At 39.2% G+C, this 16,555-nt stretch overlaps 1 protein-coding gene across 4 annotated transcripts in view; it reads right to left on the reverse strand.

Annotated features, from left to right (window-relative positions):
• Positions 1-4,009: 4,009 nt before the first annotated feature.
• LIFR (LIF receptor subunit alpha) overlaps positions 4,010-16,555 on the reverse strand; it is a 76,462-nt gene continuing 63,916 nt past the window's right edge. For 2 of the 4 annotated variants that reach the window (XM_031666124.1, XM_009208311.3), the window contains exons 17-20: positions 15,178-15,339; positions 14,130-14,190; positions 11,617-11,695; positions 4,010-11,246 (exon numbers count right to left, since the gene is read on the reverse strand). In XM_031666124.1, coding sequence (XP_031521984.1) covers positions 10,623-11,246; positions 11,617-11,695; positions 14,130-14,190; positions 15,178-15,339 — 926 coding nt within the window. In that variant the 3' untranslated portion in view covers positions 4,010-10,622. Of the gene's footprint in view, positions 11,247-11,616; positions 11,696-14,129; positions 14,224-15,177; positions 15,340-16,555 lie in introns of all 4 variants that reach the window. The other 2 variants (XM_009208310.4, XM_003899597.4) reach the window with 1 other exon arrangement.

The following is a 16,555-nucleotide window of genomic DNA, read 5'->3' on the forward strand; positions in this document are numbered from 1 at the left end:
AGATTCTGTCTCGGCAAAAAAATAAAAAATAAAAAAAAATTGTGTGATTTCTTTTTCTTTACCATTGATTTTCTAGTTTTTCTTCAGTGAGTATTTTTTGTTCTGTCCACTCAGGATATCACCTCTTTTGGACGGACTGGTCTTTCTCCAACTCTTGTGAAAATGTCCTTTGAATAGAACCTCTGTCCAGCCACAGGACTGAACCAGGGATGAGCACATGGCAAGCCAGGCCAGAGTCCTCATGGCGAGCTGGGGAGGATTCTCCTGATGGCAAGGCCATAAGCTTGGATGAGCCTGGACCGTGGGCCCAGATGCTTGAGGAGGTCTTGCTTGAGGGAAGCAAGTTTTGTGTATAAGGAAATATGTGTTATTTCCAGGTGGAATAGGAGACTACAGTGGTGTGGCCTGAGAAACATGCCAGGGCTTACCTGCCCACAAAGTAGATGCCTGAAATATCAGAGCCAAGACTATCTTCCAGAGAAGCAGATACGCAGTTTAGGGAAGAGGGACGGGGGCCAGAATGGATCACTTGGTCATGCAAGTTGTCCATGCAAGTTGAAGGATACAGAGAACCTGACTCACAGAAAATGAAAACAAGGTTCAAATTGGGGAGAAGATGGCAGAGGGCAGAGGTGACACACAATGGGTAGAAGGACTCTAACCTGTTGTCACTTCGGATAAAGGCCATTTATCTCCCATCTGCTGTTACCAAAGAGGTAAGAAGATAAGGGTGAATTTCTGTCCAGGGAGAACAAGGTAATTGCATTCAACACATACTTAAGCATCTATTACAAGGCAAGATGGCCCAAATCTGGAGCAGGAGCTGCTTTGATCTACCACAGGGAGCCTCCCATCCTTGTCCTTAACCAGGGTTCCCTTGTCTTACACACTCTAAGACTATCTCACAAGGGATCACCCTCTGTAGGATCACGCTCTGTAAAATAACATATTTCTGATACCCAGGGAAACACATTAAACCACGTTTTTCTCAAGGTGCATTTAAAGAATATTTATCAAGCACCTGAGATGTGGCAGATCCTAAACTAAGCTTCGTGGATGTAAGAGCCCGAGACATTGTTCAATTCCCATTCCCAGATCAAGCGTTACGATTGCGCTTGGTGCCGTGGGGACACGCAGGCCTGGGAAGGCACAGGACTGAGGGCCTGGCGATGCTGGAGAAGGCTTCTCTGAGCCAGCAAGGCCTCAACTGGGCCCTGCAGATGGAAGAAGTTGTCTAAGTGAAGCCCCTGCATTCACTCTGTGGGGTCAGATGCCATGGCTCCCCTGCAGGCCCTGAGCTGTGCAGCTCCTCTCTGTGTAACTGGGAGAGATGACCTAAGGAGCAGCCAAACAAGTGCAGAGGCATTTATACCGTTAAGGCCTTAGGTATTCCTGTAGTTTCTCAAGAGGAGGCATGGGTAGCAAACATCCACTCTGTTGGGAACATGATGTACTCTGTCTAATCTTCCCTAGTCCTGCAAAGGTGGGCATGAAGAGCCACGTTTCAGAGATGAGGACACGGGGAGAGGTTGAATTTAACTCTCCAAAGGTTATCCTGGTAGTAAGTTGTGATGCTGGGATGGGAGCCAGGCCTGTGAAACCTCCTGCAATGCAGTGGCTGACTCGGAAAAGGTGTGAACCCGGCCTCAGCCAACACAGGAAAGGAAAGGAGCAACAATGGCAATTGAGGAAATTAGACTCTAGGTTCCATTCTGAAGGTGGCATGTTGCCTGCACTGGTAATTGGGCAATTTAGGACTACGAGGGTCCATCTGTTCTCAACACTCTGCTTCCTCAAGGCTTTCAGACTCTGGCTTGCAACAACTCCAAGGATGGTGTAGGTGAGGGGACTATGTAAGTGCCTCTAGAGGCTCAACCTCGAGCAGAGTTAAGGCAGGCTGAGGGCAGGAGGGGAAGAAAGATTTGTTTGAGCTAAAGCTTGACATTCATACCTTTCGAAGGTTTGGAGACAGAGGTTCATACACTGGGGTTGCATTCATTTTAAAGTTATTTCCACTTAAAAGTTTTTTTTTGTTTGAGATGGAGTTTTGCTCTTGTCACCCAGACTGGAGTGCAATGGTGTGATCTAGGCTCACTGCAACCTGCACCTCCCAGGTTTAAGCAATTTTCCTGCCTCAGCCTCCCTCAGCCTCCCGAGTAGCTGGGATTACAGGCGTGCGCCACCACCTCTGGCTAATTTTTTGTATTTTTAGTAGAGACGGGGTTTCACCACGTTGGCCAGGCTGGTCTCAAACTCCTGACCTCATGATCCACCCGCCTCGGCCTCCCAAAGTGCTGGTATTACAGGCGTGAGCCACTGCATCTGGCCATCACTGAACAGTTTTTATCAAGATCATCCTCAAAAGCTTTTTTTTTTTTTTTTTTTGAGACGGAGTCTCGCTCTGTCACCCAGGCTGGAGTGCAGTGGCCTAATCTCAGCTCACTGCAAGCTCCACCTCCCGGGTTTACGCCATTCTCCTGCCTCAGCCTCCCGAGTAGCTGGGACTACAGGCGCCCGCCACCTCGCCCGGCTAAGTTTTCGTATTTTTTAGTAGAGACGGGGTTTCACCGTGTCAGCCAGGATGGTCTCGATCTCCTGACCTCGTGATCCGCCCGTCTCGGCCTCCCAAAGTGCTGGGATTACAGGCTTGAGCCACCGCGCCCCGCCAAAAGCTTTTCTTATCTCTAATCTGAAACTCATCACCCAGGGATAAAATCATCTCCAATTTAAGCACAAATCAGTTCAAGGCATCTCTTGTTACTTCAACTTCCCTGGGATCAGCACAATGAATATTTTCAATTCAGTTTTATTGTTGATCACTCCAGGAGAAAGCTAGTAAGATCAAATTCATAAGCCACTCAAAACAAGCTATTATAGTTCGTTTTGAATAACTTGTTTGTAAGCTAACATTTTAGTTGACATTGAATACCTTTAACATTTTTTTCATACATCTCTATCTTTTCCCCCAATAATTTCATCATTCTTCTCTGATCCTTTTTAAAAGTTCCTGGGTCTGAGGGTGTTATACATTTTGACTCAAGAACTTACCATCTGGGAAACAAGTTATGCACTGAGAATCCCCAAAGGACAGGCCGTATGTATGTACTTCCTTGCACTTAAATACTAACATATTTTTCACAATTAAGTTGGTCTGGAGTTTCTTCTGGTTAAATCCAGGCCCATTCATGTTTCAATCTGGCTAAGTCTAGGCTATACATATGACTAAGGACTTAATTTCTCCATTTTTATCTATTTAAGGTCACTTTGGCTGGGCGCGGTGGCTCACGCCTGTAATCCCAGCACTTTGGGAGGCTGAGGCGGGCGGATCACGAGGTCAGGAGATCGAGACCATCCTGGCTAACACGGTGAAACCCCATCTCTACTAAAAAATACAAAAAGTTAGCCGGGCGCGGTGGCGGGCACCTGTAGTCCCAGCTGCTCGGGAGGCAGGAGCATGGCGTGAACCCGGGAGGCGGAGCTTGCAGTGAGCCAAGATCACGCCACTGCACTCCAGTCTGGACCACAGAGCCAGATTCCATCTCAAAAAAAAAAAAAAAAAAAAGAAAAAAAAGAAAAGATCACTTTATACTTTAAAATTACTGGTTTTGCTAAATCTGACTGTATTTCCTAATAGGTTGAAATAAAATTTTGATACATTCTCAGAATCTTCAGGAGTGTTTAAGCTATTTTCAGAGGGCATAAACTAAAAACCATTACTTTAAAGACCAGTATTTATTATTTATTTGCCAATGTTGGATTCCCACTATTTGATTATTTTTATGCTAACTTCTCAGGTAAACAATAATGATTTAATGGACACATGGATGTCACACCAATGGCACAGCAGTGTATTCAAATGTTACAAATACATCCATAGTGCTATGTGATTGCTTTACAACCACAGTATTTCTTACGGGATAGAACAAAAAAATACGACGACGAAGCAGGCACCACTTCTCCTAAGTGTGTAACATGGGGAAAAACCCAATAATGCCCAAGTCTGTCAGTGTAAGATGTAAGAAAATATATTTATTTTTTCCATGACAATACTATGATAAAATTGTTAAATACATGCATGTTTTAAAAACAGACATAAGTAACATCTTTAGAGTTAACAGCCAAGCATACTAGTTTTACATTTATGGTGTTTTAGTAATAGATTACTTATTTTCTATGTTTTTGCTATAATCATGTTTTCCAAAAGATACAGTAACTAAATTCTGAAATTATACAATGATATAAAGTATCCAAATTTCCCATTCTAACAGCAATTTAATATCCAAATTTTCACAAGGCAGGAAATACTTCAGTTATCATCTAAGTGGAGTTGTTTTATTCCATATTACTCTCAGAATTCTGTGAATCAGACTGAATCACACACACATACTTCGTCTACAGTTTTCTTCCTGTATATGTGTATTTAAATGTTTCCTTATACAATTAAACATGATTTTAGGTACAGCACATCACAACTGATCATTCACCTTAAAAAAAAAAAAGTATCTGTAGTGGTAACATTTCAAGAAATGAAAAAGGGAACAGTTTGGGATCTGCAGTTTCTCCCTATCTTCTTTCAGTGACATTTACAAGCACTTGACCAAACAAAAATTAGTAAACAGTTACTAGTATTTATAAAAAACTTAAAATATTTAACATATAATACTCACTTTAAAAAAACATTCATTCTACAAACAATCTTATAAAAGACAGAAACTTATATCTGTTCACAGTATGTGTATTTTGTAAACAGTAATTCACTATAATGCAGTTTTGAAAGTAAAAACAGGTAATTTCCTAGTGTTATAAGGACCTTGACTTATGGCCAGCTAATGAAAGAGAAGAAAACTTAACATTCTTACTGGGAAAGTTAAGTATTTTGAAATGATTTATTTTACCTTTCAACATACCTTTAAGGTGGTACTATTTTAAATCTAGGATGTCTATCTATCTAGGCCAATCTTTGCAAGCAATTCTGAATTAAAATGTATTTAAGAAAAAGCCATGCTCTTTTTTGAGAAAATAACAGGATAAAACAAATGCCAGGAAGGGCATCAATCACATAATACCTACACCTCTGCAACAATGAAAGGCTTCTTTTTCGTGTTGTCTCCTGCTACTCACAATGTTATTTATATTTTTCCTAAATATTATGTTGGAAGGAAAAATTAAATGGAAGGAACCACTAGTTTATGATATATTAGAAAAAATGGGAAAAAGTATTTGGAATCAAACTGGGAGAAGAATGTTTAACAAAAATTGTATGAAAACCATTATTCAGTGTTCTTTTCTATGATCAATTGCAAAAACACTAATGTTAAACCTAACAGTTAACTTTTCCATGTTACAAATGAAAATTGTATTACCACCTAGAGATATTTTGATCTTTTATAATACACTACTGGAATGTTTAGGAAAATAGTTCAGAAGTTGAAAGTTACCCATTTAAAATGGAATAATTCTAAACGAAAGTACACTTTAAATGTGTAAGGAAATTAAACAACTTAAGTGAGCCATTCAATCTGGTGTGCAAAGTATTTTATTCTTATGTGCAACACACAGGATCTATGTTGTTAGCTTTTTTTTTTTTTTTTTTTAAAGTTCTGATTGGCTACTGTAAAGGCAATCTTAGAAGACACACATAAATATAATATAAATCAATTTTCTTATCAAGTAGACATTTTCTCCACTCACATCTCTTAGTTTTTGGGGTATTCAGTCCCAGCAACCAAAAAAAATAATGTAAATTATTAATATTTTGTTTCTGGTTAATGTTCAATCAGTTTTTCTTTTATAAGAGCTTTTGATTTATTGTTCTATGGTTCTTTAGCTAGGCACTTATACATAAAAACATTCAGAGTTTCCCCTTAACACACTACTTTTAATTCTCATGAAAATGTTGCACAGTTAGAATTTGTCTTGCATAGATAAATTCTGTTTATAACATGGACTCTGATAATCCAAATATTAATATTCCTAATATAGGGAAAAATAAGCACCATTCATGGCTAAAAATAACAGAATCCTGTCATAACCCAATATCGTAAGGATCTGGATATATTCTAGACCAAATCACACTCCCTGAAACATTACCATGTACAATAAAGCCTGACATATCAGCCAACTAATTGAATGCTATCCTTAATCCTTTACATTGGCACTAAAAATAGTTCATCTGTAATAAGCATGAATGTGACCATGTAATAATTAACAGCATAACTGAAAAGGAATAAAAAATCTAACCACCATAGCAAAATAAGGGGTTTAAGTGTTATTAATGGCCCTGGTACATAATCCATAAAGATATAAATGAACCAAACTCAAGCCAAGTTAATTTGCAATGATATTCTAAGGCTAAGTCTAAAAGATGAACGTTCTGTAACTTTGGCCATAAATCATTTTCTTCTATGAAAATTTTCTTCTAGAATAAATAAGATGGGCATGACAGCATGAAACTTCATTTCAGCAGGAAATAAAGACTTAAAATAGATGCTTTCAAGAAAAAGTTTATCAAGACAATGAGTTCTGAATTAGTTAACCTCACACATGGACACACTGTTGGGCAGAACACACGCTGGCTGGTACAAACATGCCCCAGTTGCATACCCATCAAATAAGAAGGAAGTATGAGCACTTAAAATTATGGAGAAATAAATATCTAGTGATAACAGGCATGAGCCCTTCCTCAGTTTTCATTCAAACCATGCAGTCACTTCCAAAGTAGATTTGAATCTTTGAGTCAATAGTCTCAGATCTACACAACCTAGATTTTGATGTGTATCGCCCTTCAGGAAAATGCTGTTGAATCTGTGACACTCTGGGATAGGACTCCGTCAAGAAAATTAGTTACTGAGCTTTCACGATGTGTCTAGTTTTTGTAGCTAATAATCCCCCATTTTACTCTGAGATGCCCAATTTTACACTTTCAAAATAAGAAAAAAGGCATTTCATAAAATGCACACAAATTTTAACATAATTCAAAATAGAGAATAGCAAAAATAACCTTAGAACAAACGAAAAATTTTTTATCAGATTATATACCTGAGCGATAGAAAACTTTGAGATAATGTTTTCAAAATATTGACATGTTAATGAATATTTTACTTTCAAAATACCATAAAATTGATTTTAAATTCCCTTTGGAAGAAAACATTCCCTGGTCTCCTTCATTAAATTACAAATAATTACCCAAATACAAAAAGGACTTGTAATGTTTGTTAAATACGGACGGCATGAAGACAATTAAGAAACTACAGGACTTATTTCCAACAAGAATACAATGTGCATGAAGTTTTGAAAATGTGACTTTTTACCACAGTTTCTGAAAGTGTAATAGTACTAAATGTTCTAAATGTAATCTTTCAGATCCATGAGCCGTGAAAGTAATGCTGGTTTGGAAAATGAGGTTGATACTTCCTCTCTTAAACTTCTCAATGAATGGCTGCTTCTGTTTCTAGGCTGCAGGAACAAAGCACCTCTATCACATAAGCACATAAACACACAACTCAACTATCCAGACACTCAGGGCCACAGTCTCAAATCCAGGGCTGCATAAATTCAACAAGCTGATGACCTAGATTGCACACATGTGCTAATCTATGCACTACATGATTCACGAGTTCATCTAATGTTAAAAGTCTAGCTAAGTCTTTAATAATGAAATATTAAATATTATTTATTTAAAATGGTCACTCATAAATGAGCCCCATAATGACCTCCATTCCTTGGAAGGGAAGCTTGAGTTGAAACTGGCTTGTAAGTGAATTGACTCATAAGAGAGGTAAAAATATGTCTTACATGAATTACTATCCCACAGATATGATGGAACATAATGCTAGTTTGATATTTAGATTTTTCTAACCAATGACTGGGCTTTCACTGAAGAGGAAAAGAGGGATTTCTCAATTATTTTCCCAGTCAGTAAGGGCTGGAGAGAACACATCTAGCTCTGCCTCTAACTAGTCCTTAACTGTCGCTTCCAAGGGAGAAGCCACAAATCTAACTGGACAGAGCACAATCAGTATGAGAACACCTTGTAAATGCAGGCATGCAACCAGCATTGACAAACAGTGCACATTTACCAGTGTCTCAGACAACTGGACATGCGACTGATCTCTCCTTCCCACTTCCCTCTCCTCTTCCCGTGTTGTTGCTCTCCCTACACACACAGGTGGAGTGGGAGGAGAGGTAATATCCTGGGATCTGCACAAGGGTCTAGCTGTCTTCAATTCAGTGAGGAAAAAGAAGGAAAACCGCTTTGGCCTCAGACACAAACCACACTCTTTTAAGCATACAGCAACTTATAAGGAGCTTGCCCAGACTTAATAGTGTTACTCTGCTTCTCATTAAGCTAGTGATCCTTGTGTATGAAACTCCAGAAATAGGGGAAAGGTGAGTGATATTCTGCACTTTTTTCATACAGAAAAAACAGTGAAGTCTTGCAGAGAACGAAAGGACTTAAGAGCCCCAGTGATATTCATCATTAGCCAAACAAATGAGTCGTTATATAGGTTAGAAAGGGCCCTGGATCCAGATGGTCACAGTTGAAATGCATATATATTGACAGACAAAGATCAAACAATCTCTTCTGGCCTTTTCTGGTTATCTCAGGTTAGTGTCGTTTAGAGCAATAAACGTTTACTGTAGCCAACGCCTATCCTTGTCCTGGAGAGATAAAGTATGGGATTGATATATTTCAACAGGGAACAAGGCAGGAGTTGAGGGCAAGCAGACTATGGTAACAGCAAAATTTGGCAGGGAGAGAAGGCAGCCCTAGATCTCATGTCTGGGGTGGAAGCTAAGGGAAGGAGCCAAAGAGGATACAAAGGAAGACAAGAGAACACTATTTAGGGATGGCTCTGATTGGATATATTTTTCATTACTGAACATTTCTATGAACTATTAGTTTTAATATACTATGTATGTACAAAATGAATTGCATTTCACTCCAAATTTCCACAGATCATAAAGCTCAGAAATTTAGCTGAATCCTAGCAGTTAAAATCAGGATTCATACACAGAGAACGTAAATAGATTTTGTCCCTTGTCACTCTGGCTTTTTTCCACAACATGGTTTTTAAAAATATACAATATGAGCTTCAAAAAAATTAACTGATCCATTATTTGTAAATACATTACAGAACCTCAGATGATAAAAAACAAAAAACCAAAAAACCAAACAAAAAAGGCATATCTTATTTGGACACTTAAAATTTTCAAGTACTTTTGCCTTAACTATGAAAAGGTAAAATACACAGGCAACCTGAGGGCAAGGAAAATACAACATACACTTTTTAGTTTTTCCTTCTGCTTTTCCAAGAACCACAATCACTCCAGACATCGCTTATGAGAAACAAGGGTGGGCAGAGGATGCTGTGCTGAAGGCACCCAACTATGCACAGCTCACCAAGCAATTGCTACACCTGCAACACAGGTATGCCCGTGGATTCAGATCGGTTTATGACAGTTACTAAGAAATAGCCCTTGGGTAACTGTTCCTGTAAGAAGCATTCTCTCTTTAGTTTTATATTTAAAAATGTGAGTACTGGATCAGATAATCTGGCATGATGAAAAGACTCATGAGCAGGAGGACATCCACTAGGAGGTGTCAAAGATCACCACTGCCTGGGTAGCCAGGCTCAATGGCATGGTCTCCTCAGGAGGAACGAAACCCAATCAGAATACAGACAGCTAATGCTGCTAGATATTGCTTAGTAGTCATCTCACATAGTAAATCACTGGAATTATATGCTTATGAATAATATTGAATTTGTTCATATAAAGCTGTCTCTATCACAAAATAAAATGATTTAAAAGAAACATGGGTCTATAGTCTTAGAAATGTAAATCTTAAATATCAGGGCAACCAACTGAAATAATGGAAGCAAGCATAAAAGCTAAAAAATAATGAAAAGGCTTACAAAACCTATCACAGCAAGAAAACATGATTATGATTTGGGCTGGTCAGTGTCACACTTGTTTTCAAAGTTTGTACCCCTGAGACAACTGTTTGATAACCATTATACAGTAGGCACAGAAATCAGCATACTTTATCAAACAAAACACTAAATCACTGTCGCTACATCAAAAATTATATTAATTTTTGTGAATGCTGTGGATAGAGGAGAATAATCTTAGAAGTTTTCAAATCTGTGCTTGGTTTTCATCTAGAAAGGAGTAAACGTCAGGCAAATAAACATCACCTGTTACTTGGACATTTTCTCCCTGGCCTGCAAATCCACTTGCAATTCCACCAAGTATACATATGAGAAAACCACAAACAACAGAACAGAAAACAGTTGCGGCGGGATTTGTTTTACATGTACGTACAAGTAGGTATTAGCCTTGAAATGCTTCTTGAAGGTAGAGTACATGAGAATTCTTTGGCTTGATCACAAAGAGCTCCAAATCTTGAATTTTGTGGATTGAGGATTCTGAGTCACTATACTTTGGCTTTTAGACTACATTAAAAGCACATGAACACTTTTAGTGTAACTTAACATGTAGTGAAGTTCACCTCCTAACAATACTTCACAGGATCCCTCCAAGAATGCCCAGTGCTGATATAGCAACACTAGCAATAAGAGCTTATTGAGATGGCCGACTGAAGTGACACGCTGATACTGTTAATCGTTTGGTTTGTTCTGAAAAAAGTTTGTAAAGGACCACCCTCCTCCATTAGATTTAGGAGAGTCTTCATCTTTAGGAGGAATCAAAAATTGTCGGGAATTAATGGAGCATGGACTTCCAAATGAGACAATCTCACTGTTGCTGTCTATGGATCTAGGAGAGTCTGGAGACACTAAATTCCATGTATTTACATTGGCCTGAGGTCTGTAACCCACAGTTTTCTCTAAGTCCTCTTCTGCAGCTATATCTTCCACAGTAGAATTAACGGGGAGGTGCATCTGTGGTTTATAGCCTGCCCCTCCTACAGGGTCATTTTCTTGTTCTTCTTCTGGTTTTGCTTGAGGCTGATACATCGACTGAACATCAATGTAAATGACCTGTGCAGTCCCTCCAGCTTCATCTGCTGCTGGGTTTGGTATTTCTTCTTCAATGATGGGTGGACAATAGGACACAACCACATGGTTTTCAGGCTCTGCATCAGAGCGATCTTCAGGACGCTCAGCTACTGGAGAAATTATTTCTGTATCTTCTATTTTAGGAAACGCTGATCGAGTTTCCAGAACCTCAACATTATTTGGGGTACAAGGATTCATTTCCAATGTCTTAAGACCACTGCTTCCCTAGAAATAAATTTTAAAATGGTGATTAAAAATAGCACTAAATGCTACTGCAATGCTCCTCCTACAAACAGGGGCACCTTTTCCCCCAAATCTGCTTGTAAACAGGTGCCTCTACTACTCTGCATTTCACACTACAGCACAGCCACTTTTTTCTTCCATATCAGTTTTTCCTTGTTATTAATATTTGTGGGAGAAAAAAGAGCATGGTATAATTTAAAATTAATAATTTTAGAAACTGGGATGTTTCAAAGTATACTATCTTCCCAACACTTTTTACTTAGAATGACATTTGCATGTTAAAAACTTTTCACAAAAGATTAAAAAAACAAGCCAACATGTCAAAGATAAATATAAGAAAATAAAAGATTACCTCACAGACACTCTTTTGAAACTGTAACGCTTTACAGTTTTCTGGATTTGGAATATCAGGGTAGAAGGTTTCTTTAATCCTTTAATAAAAAATTATTAAAGTAAATTTAATAGTTTTAAGATTATTAGATAATAAGTTAATAAATCATTAGGCTTATTTTGAAGTATTTATGAATCCGTTAATGAACATCTGAGATTCAAATGGAAGCTCTTTCGTGTGATCATTCACTAGAGCTGTCTATACAACGCACTGAGAGGTTCCAATTTGAAAACCATAAACAGGGCTGGGCGCGGTGGCTTACGCCTGTAATCCCAGCACTTTGGGAGGCTGAGGCAGGCAGATCACAAGGTCAGGAGATCGAGACCATCCTGGCTAACATGGTGAAACCCCGTCTCTACTAAAAATACAAAAAATTAGCTGGGCGTGGTGGCGGGCTCCTGTAGTCCCAGCTACTCGGGAGGCTGAGGCAGGAGAATGGCGTGAACCCGGGAGGCGGAGCCTGCAGTGAGCAGAGATTGCGCCACCGCACTCCAGCCTGGGTGACAGAGCGAGACTCTATCCCCCCCCCCCCAAAAAAAAAAGAAAACCATAAACAGTAATTCAATTTCTAGAACTACCATACCCTACCCATGTATCTCATAAAAATGGAAAGGAAATAATTAAAATAGTGGTTGTGCCATCTAGTCCAAAGGATCTGGACTATGGAAGAACAGCTGTGATCCCATGGCACTGCTTTACCGAGGTGGTTACAAAGGTGATCATAAAGGTGATAACTACGTGTCATGAGTACACTGCAGGCTATGCTAAGAAAAAGGCTACTAATCTTGAACAAAAACTAAATGCAGCCAAAAATGAGATTTGCCTTTACCAAGGTGGGTTACTGAGGTGGTCATAAAGGTGACAGCCACGTGTCATGAACACATTGCAGGCTGTGCTAAGGAAAAGGCTATTAATCTTGACTAAAAACTAAATGCAAGCAAAAATGAGATTTGCTCAGTGTCCTAGTCCTATCATATTTTTATATTTACGGCTACTAAAAAGAACTGTATTACTTGAAATTCCTACAGAAAAAATAACTTTGTTAATGTGAGTTTGAAACGCTGTAACTTCTAAACTCCCTTATTTTGTCTTTTTTTTTTTTTTTTTTTTGAGACAGAGTCTTGCTCTGTTGCTAGGCTGGGGTGTAGTGGCACAATCTTGGCTCACCACAACCTCCAACTCCCTGGTTCAAGCGATTCTCCTGCCTCAGCCTCCTGAGTAGCTGGGATTACAGGCACGTGCCACCACACCCAGCTACTTTTTTGTATTTTTAGTAGAGACAGGGTTTCACCATGTTGGCCAGGATGGTCTTGATCTCCTGACCTCTTGATCCGCCTGCCTTGGCCTCCCAGAGTGCTGGGATTACAGGTGTGAGCCACTGCACCCGGCCTAACAGTTGTTTGTAAAATGTGACTTTTGGTAATGAGAATATGGTTACCAAAACAGACTATTCTATAGTTCTACAACTATTACTATTTTGATTTATAAGCCAAGATTGCTAAAATATGTTCTCTTGTCATAAATGATGTCATTTTTAAGGCCGGTGAGGACTGGTCTAAGCATGAATGCAGTCACTGGCTCCATATCCAGCCCGGACAGCTCCTGCCAGGTAAGCATGAATGCAGCCACTGGCCCCATACCCAGCCAGGACAGCTCCTGCCAGGTAACCACACACATGGCCCTCTCTCCCATGGAGCCCCCACTGACTTCACCTCACCTCACGTCACTCATTCCTGCTTCACCAGGCACACAGCTCCTCTCACTTTCTCTAAAGGTTTTAACTCCTTCCAATTTCAGGGCCCTCAAAGAAACAATTCTCTGTCTGTAACATTCTTTTGCCTCTCCTTACCCTTTGGAACTCTCCCACAGACCGGCCGTGACTAGCAGTGGCCGACCAGCTCCCAGGACGTAGGCCCCTGCTGGTCTCCTCAGGGTACCTGGTTCAGTCTTCCTAGCACCCACTCACACTCTGCAAGCACATATTTGCTGGATGTCTATGGTTTACTGTCCCTCTTCCCACACTGTGCTCCAAGTCTATAAGAACCATGGCTTGTTTTGTGCACCACAATATTTCCCCCTTCACATGGAAGACGTCATTCATATTTGTTGAATAAATGAGCAAATGATCAAAATGATAGGTCACCAGGGCAAGTGAGATCTTAATCATTAAATCATGTTTAGTCTTGTAGACAGCTATTGCCGTATTTCAGCCTATAAATATTTTTTATAATAATAACTGCTATGACTTTAAATTATTAGGAAAAACAGTAGAAAAAAATTTACACATTGACTCTATTAAGACCTTTAAATAATATGTCATGTTTAATATTAAATTCAACATTAATTCTAATTAAAACTTTTTTTACTAACTTATTACAACAAAAAAGATATACTTAATACATAAACTAATCTTACAAATCTTATAATCATGCCCTTAAGAAGAAAAGAGCAAGAGTAAATGCAGAAACCATTACCATTCTCGTTTCCGATAACAAAGGATACTTGTCACCACTCCAACAATGACAGCCACTGCCACTGGGATGAGAATGGCAATAATTAATCCCACAGCTGAAATGAGAGTATTACAAATATTAAAATCACCATTTTTAGTGTGAAGTACAGAATAGATGTTAGAAGATATTTAGGTTGGTAGATTATTTAGGAAAAAAACAAAATTAACTGCTGCAGGGACACTGAAAAACGATTATAATCTAACCTTCAGGTATTGTGACAATTTTTACGCAAATACTTAAACTCTTTCAAGTAGGGTTTCTCAATCTTGAAACTTTTGACATTTTAGGCCAGACAGATCTTCACTAGAGGATCGGGGGAGACAGTCCTGTACACTACTGGAAGTTTAAGAGCGTCCGTGGCCTCTCACCGCTAGATACCAGTAGTATGCCCCAGTTATGACAACGAAAAATGATACCAGACAGTGCCAAGTATCTCGTAGGTGACAAAATCACCCTCCGTTGAGAATCACTGCTTTAGAGAACCATATCCTCATGGCTCTTTATTTAAGAGCTGTGTCTGAACTCTCCAACTCAGGGGTAGAGGATAAGCCCATGATCCAAGTAAAGTTCTTTACTGCAGAAAGACAGTCAAGGCCATCACTGTTCTTGTCTCTCAAATTTATAAGTGTTGTGCTTTACAAAAAAATTAAGAACATCTTCACTTTTCCCTAGATACGTGAGAAATCACAGAATAGCTGGAGCAAAACATTTTTAATCACTGACCGTTAAATAAATTCAATATGACTTTAGACCTCTAGACTTCAGATGTATCCCAAATTCATTAATTTATTAGGTACTCATTTGGAAATAACTTCAAATAACTGACAAGAATAAACATAAAGTAATCTTATAGCTTTTTAACCTTTTCCTCCACCAGCCAAAAAATGCAACAGAATGTGAATGTTTTTTAGAAAGGGTGGGGAGGGGTTCCTACATAAACCAAGAATCACTAGGAATACTAGTAGTGCATGCAGGATGGAAAGCACCTCAACAGCAACCCGAAACTTACAATTTTCCTTTGTCACCACGTACATACTCTTCTCTGGGCCCACTCCACCATCTGTATAGGCTCGCAAGACCAGGTGGTAACTTGTTTTACCTTGAAGGTCAGCAATTCTCAGTGTCTTCTGGGATATGTCAGTAATATTCTTAACCTTTATGTCAGAACGACCTATTTTTAAAATGAAGTATGTTAGCACTAATCTCTAACCCGTTTTAAATGCATGGTTACCTACACCTGTCTCACTAACTGCCCTTCTAAGTGGGTCTAGCTGCAGCCATCCCAGCCAAGGACTCTGGAGCTGCCACTACCTTGTTCAAACTCTACCCCCATGCCAATCAGTAGCTGTATGACATGGGCCCGTTATTTAAACCACTCTCAACTGGAGTTTTTCTACTTATGAAATAGAACATCACGACTTAAGCTGTGTAAAGTTTTCACACACATTCTCTAGCATAATGCCTGGCATATAGCAGGCAATCGGTAAAAGTCCCCTTTCTGCTACTAAAAGCATGAAAACTACCACAACCAAAACCCACTTAGGCTGAGCCTTCCCATGAGTGAGAGTGAAAGATGGGATGAAGCAAACGTGCAAATCAATAGAGATGACTCCAAACCACTTAGAAAAAGGATCAGTGTGATGGGAACTCTCAAATGAGACTAGTGAGAAATCCTTTGAGTTATAACTTCAAAAGGAAGAGTGAGGAATCATTTGAACTACTATTTTATTTTTAAAAATTTAACCAGAATAATGCAGGACAATAGGTTAAAAAATTAACTAGTACTAAATGGTTAATAACAAAAAGTGACAGTTCTCTACCAGCTCCTCCTCTCGCCCCCTACAACCACTGTAAAAGTCATGTAATCAGTTTCTTTGGGTATTTACCTCCATATTCCAAAGTAGCAAACTTAGATGTGACTTTTAACTATTAGACCTTATCTACACATACTTTATAAGGGCAGATAAAGATAGAGCTCTTTTACACTACCATCACCCTTTCCCCCACCACATCATTCATATAGAAACATCAGAACATTTGATGAATTCAGTTTGGATTACTATGATTATATAAATATGAGTTAATGCTAAGACAAACTGCTTGGTGTGATAATGTTTCCTTTCTTGTTTTCCCATTGTTATAACTGCTTTTTCCCTCATTTGCTTGATTTTCTATATACCAATCAGTAATTCTTCCCATATCCTCCAATGTACACTCAGTAAGATTTTCCATGTGGTCAAACACAACAAAATCCCAGCTCCACATCTTCTCTGCTCTCCCCTCCACCCGTCCCCTGCCTCCTGCACTAGACTGGATGCCTTCTGGGCTGCGGCTCTCCTAGAGCTCCCTGCTCTCTCCCCTGTGGCTTCCTGGGTTGGCCTCACTTC

The sequence above is a fragment of the Papio anubis genome, chromosome 5 (genome assembly GCF_008728515.1).
Source record: "Papio anubis isolate 15944 chromosome 5, Panubis1.0, whole genome shotgun sequence".
Taxonomy (NCBI): domain Eukaryota; kingdom Metazoa; phylum Chordata; class Mammalia; order Primates; family Cercopithecidae; genus Papio; species Papio anubis.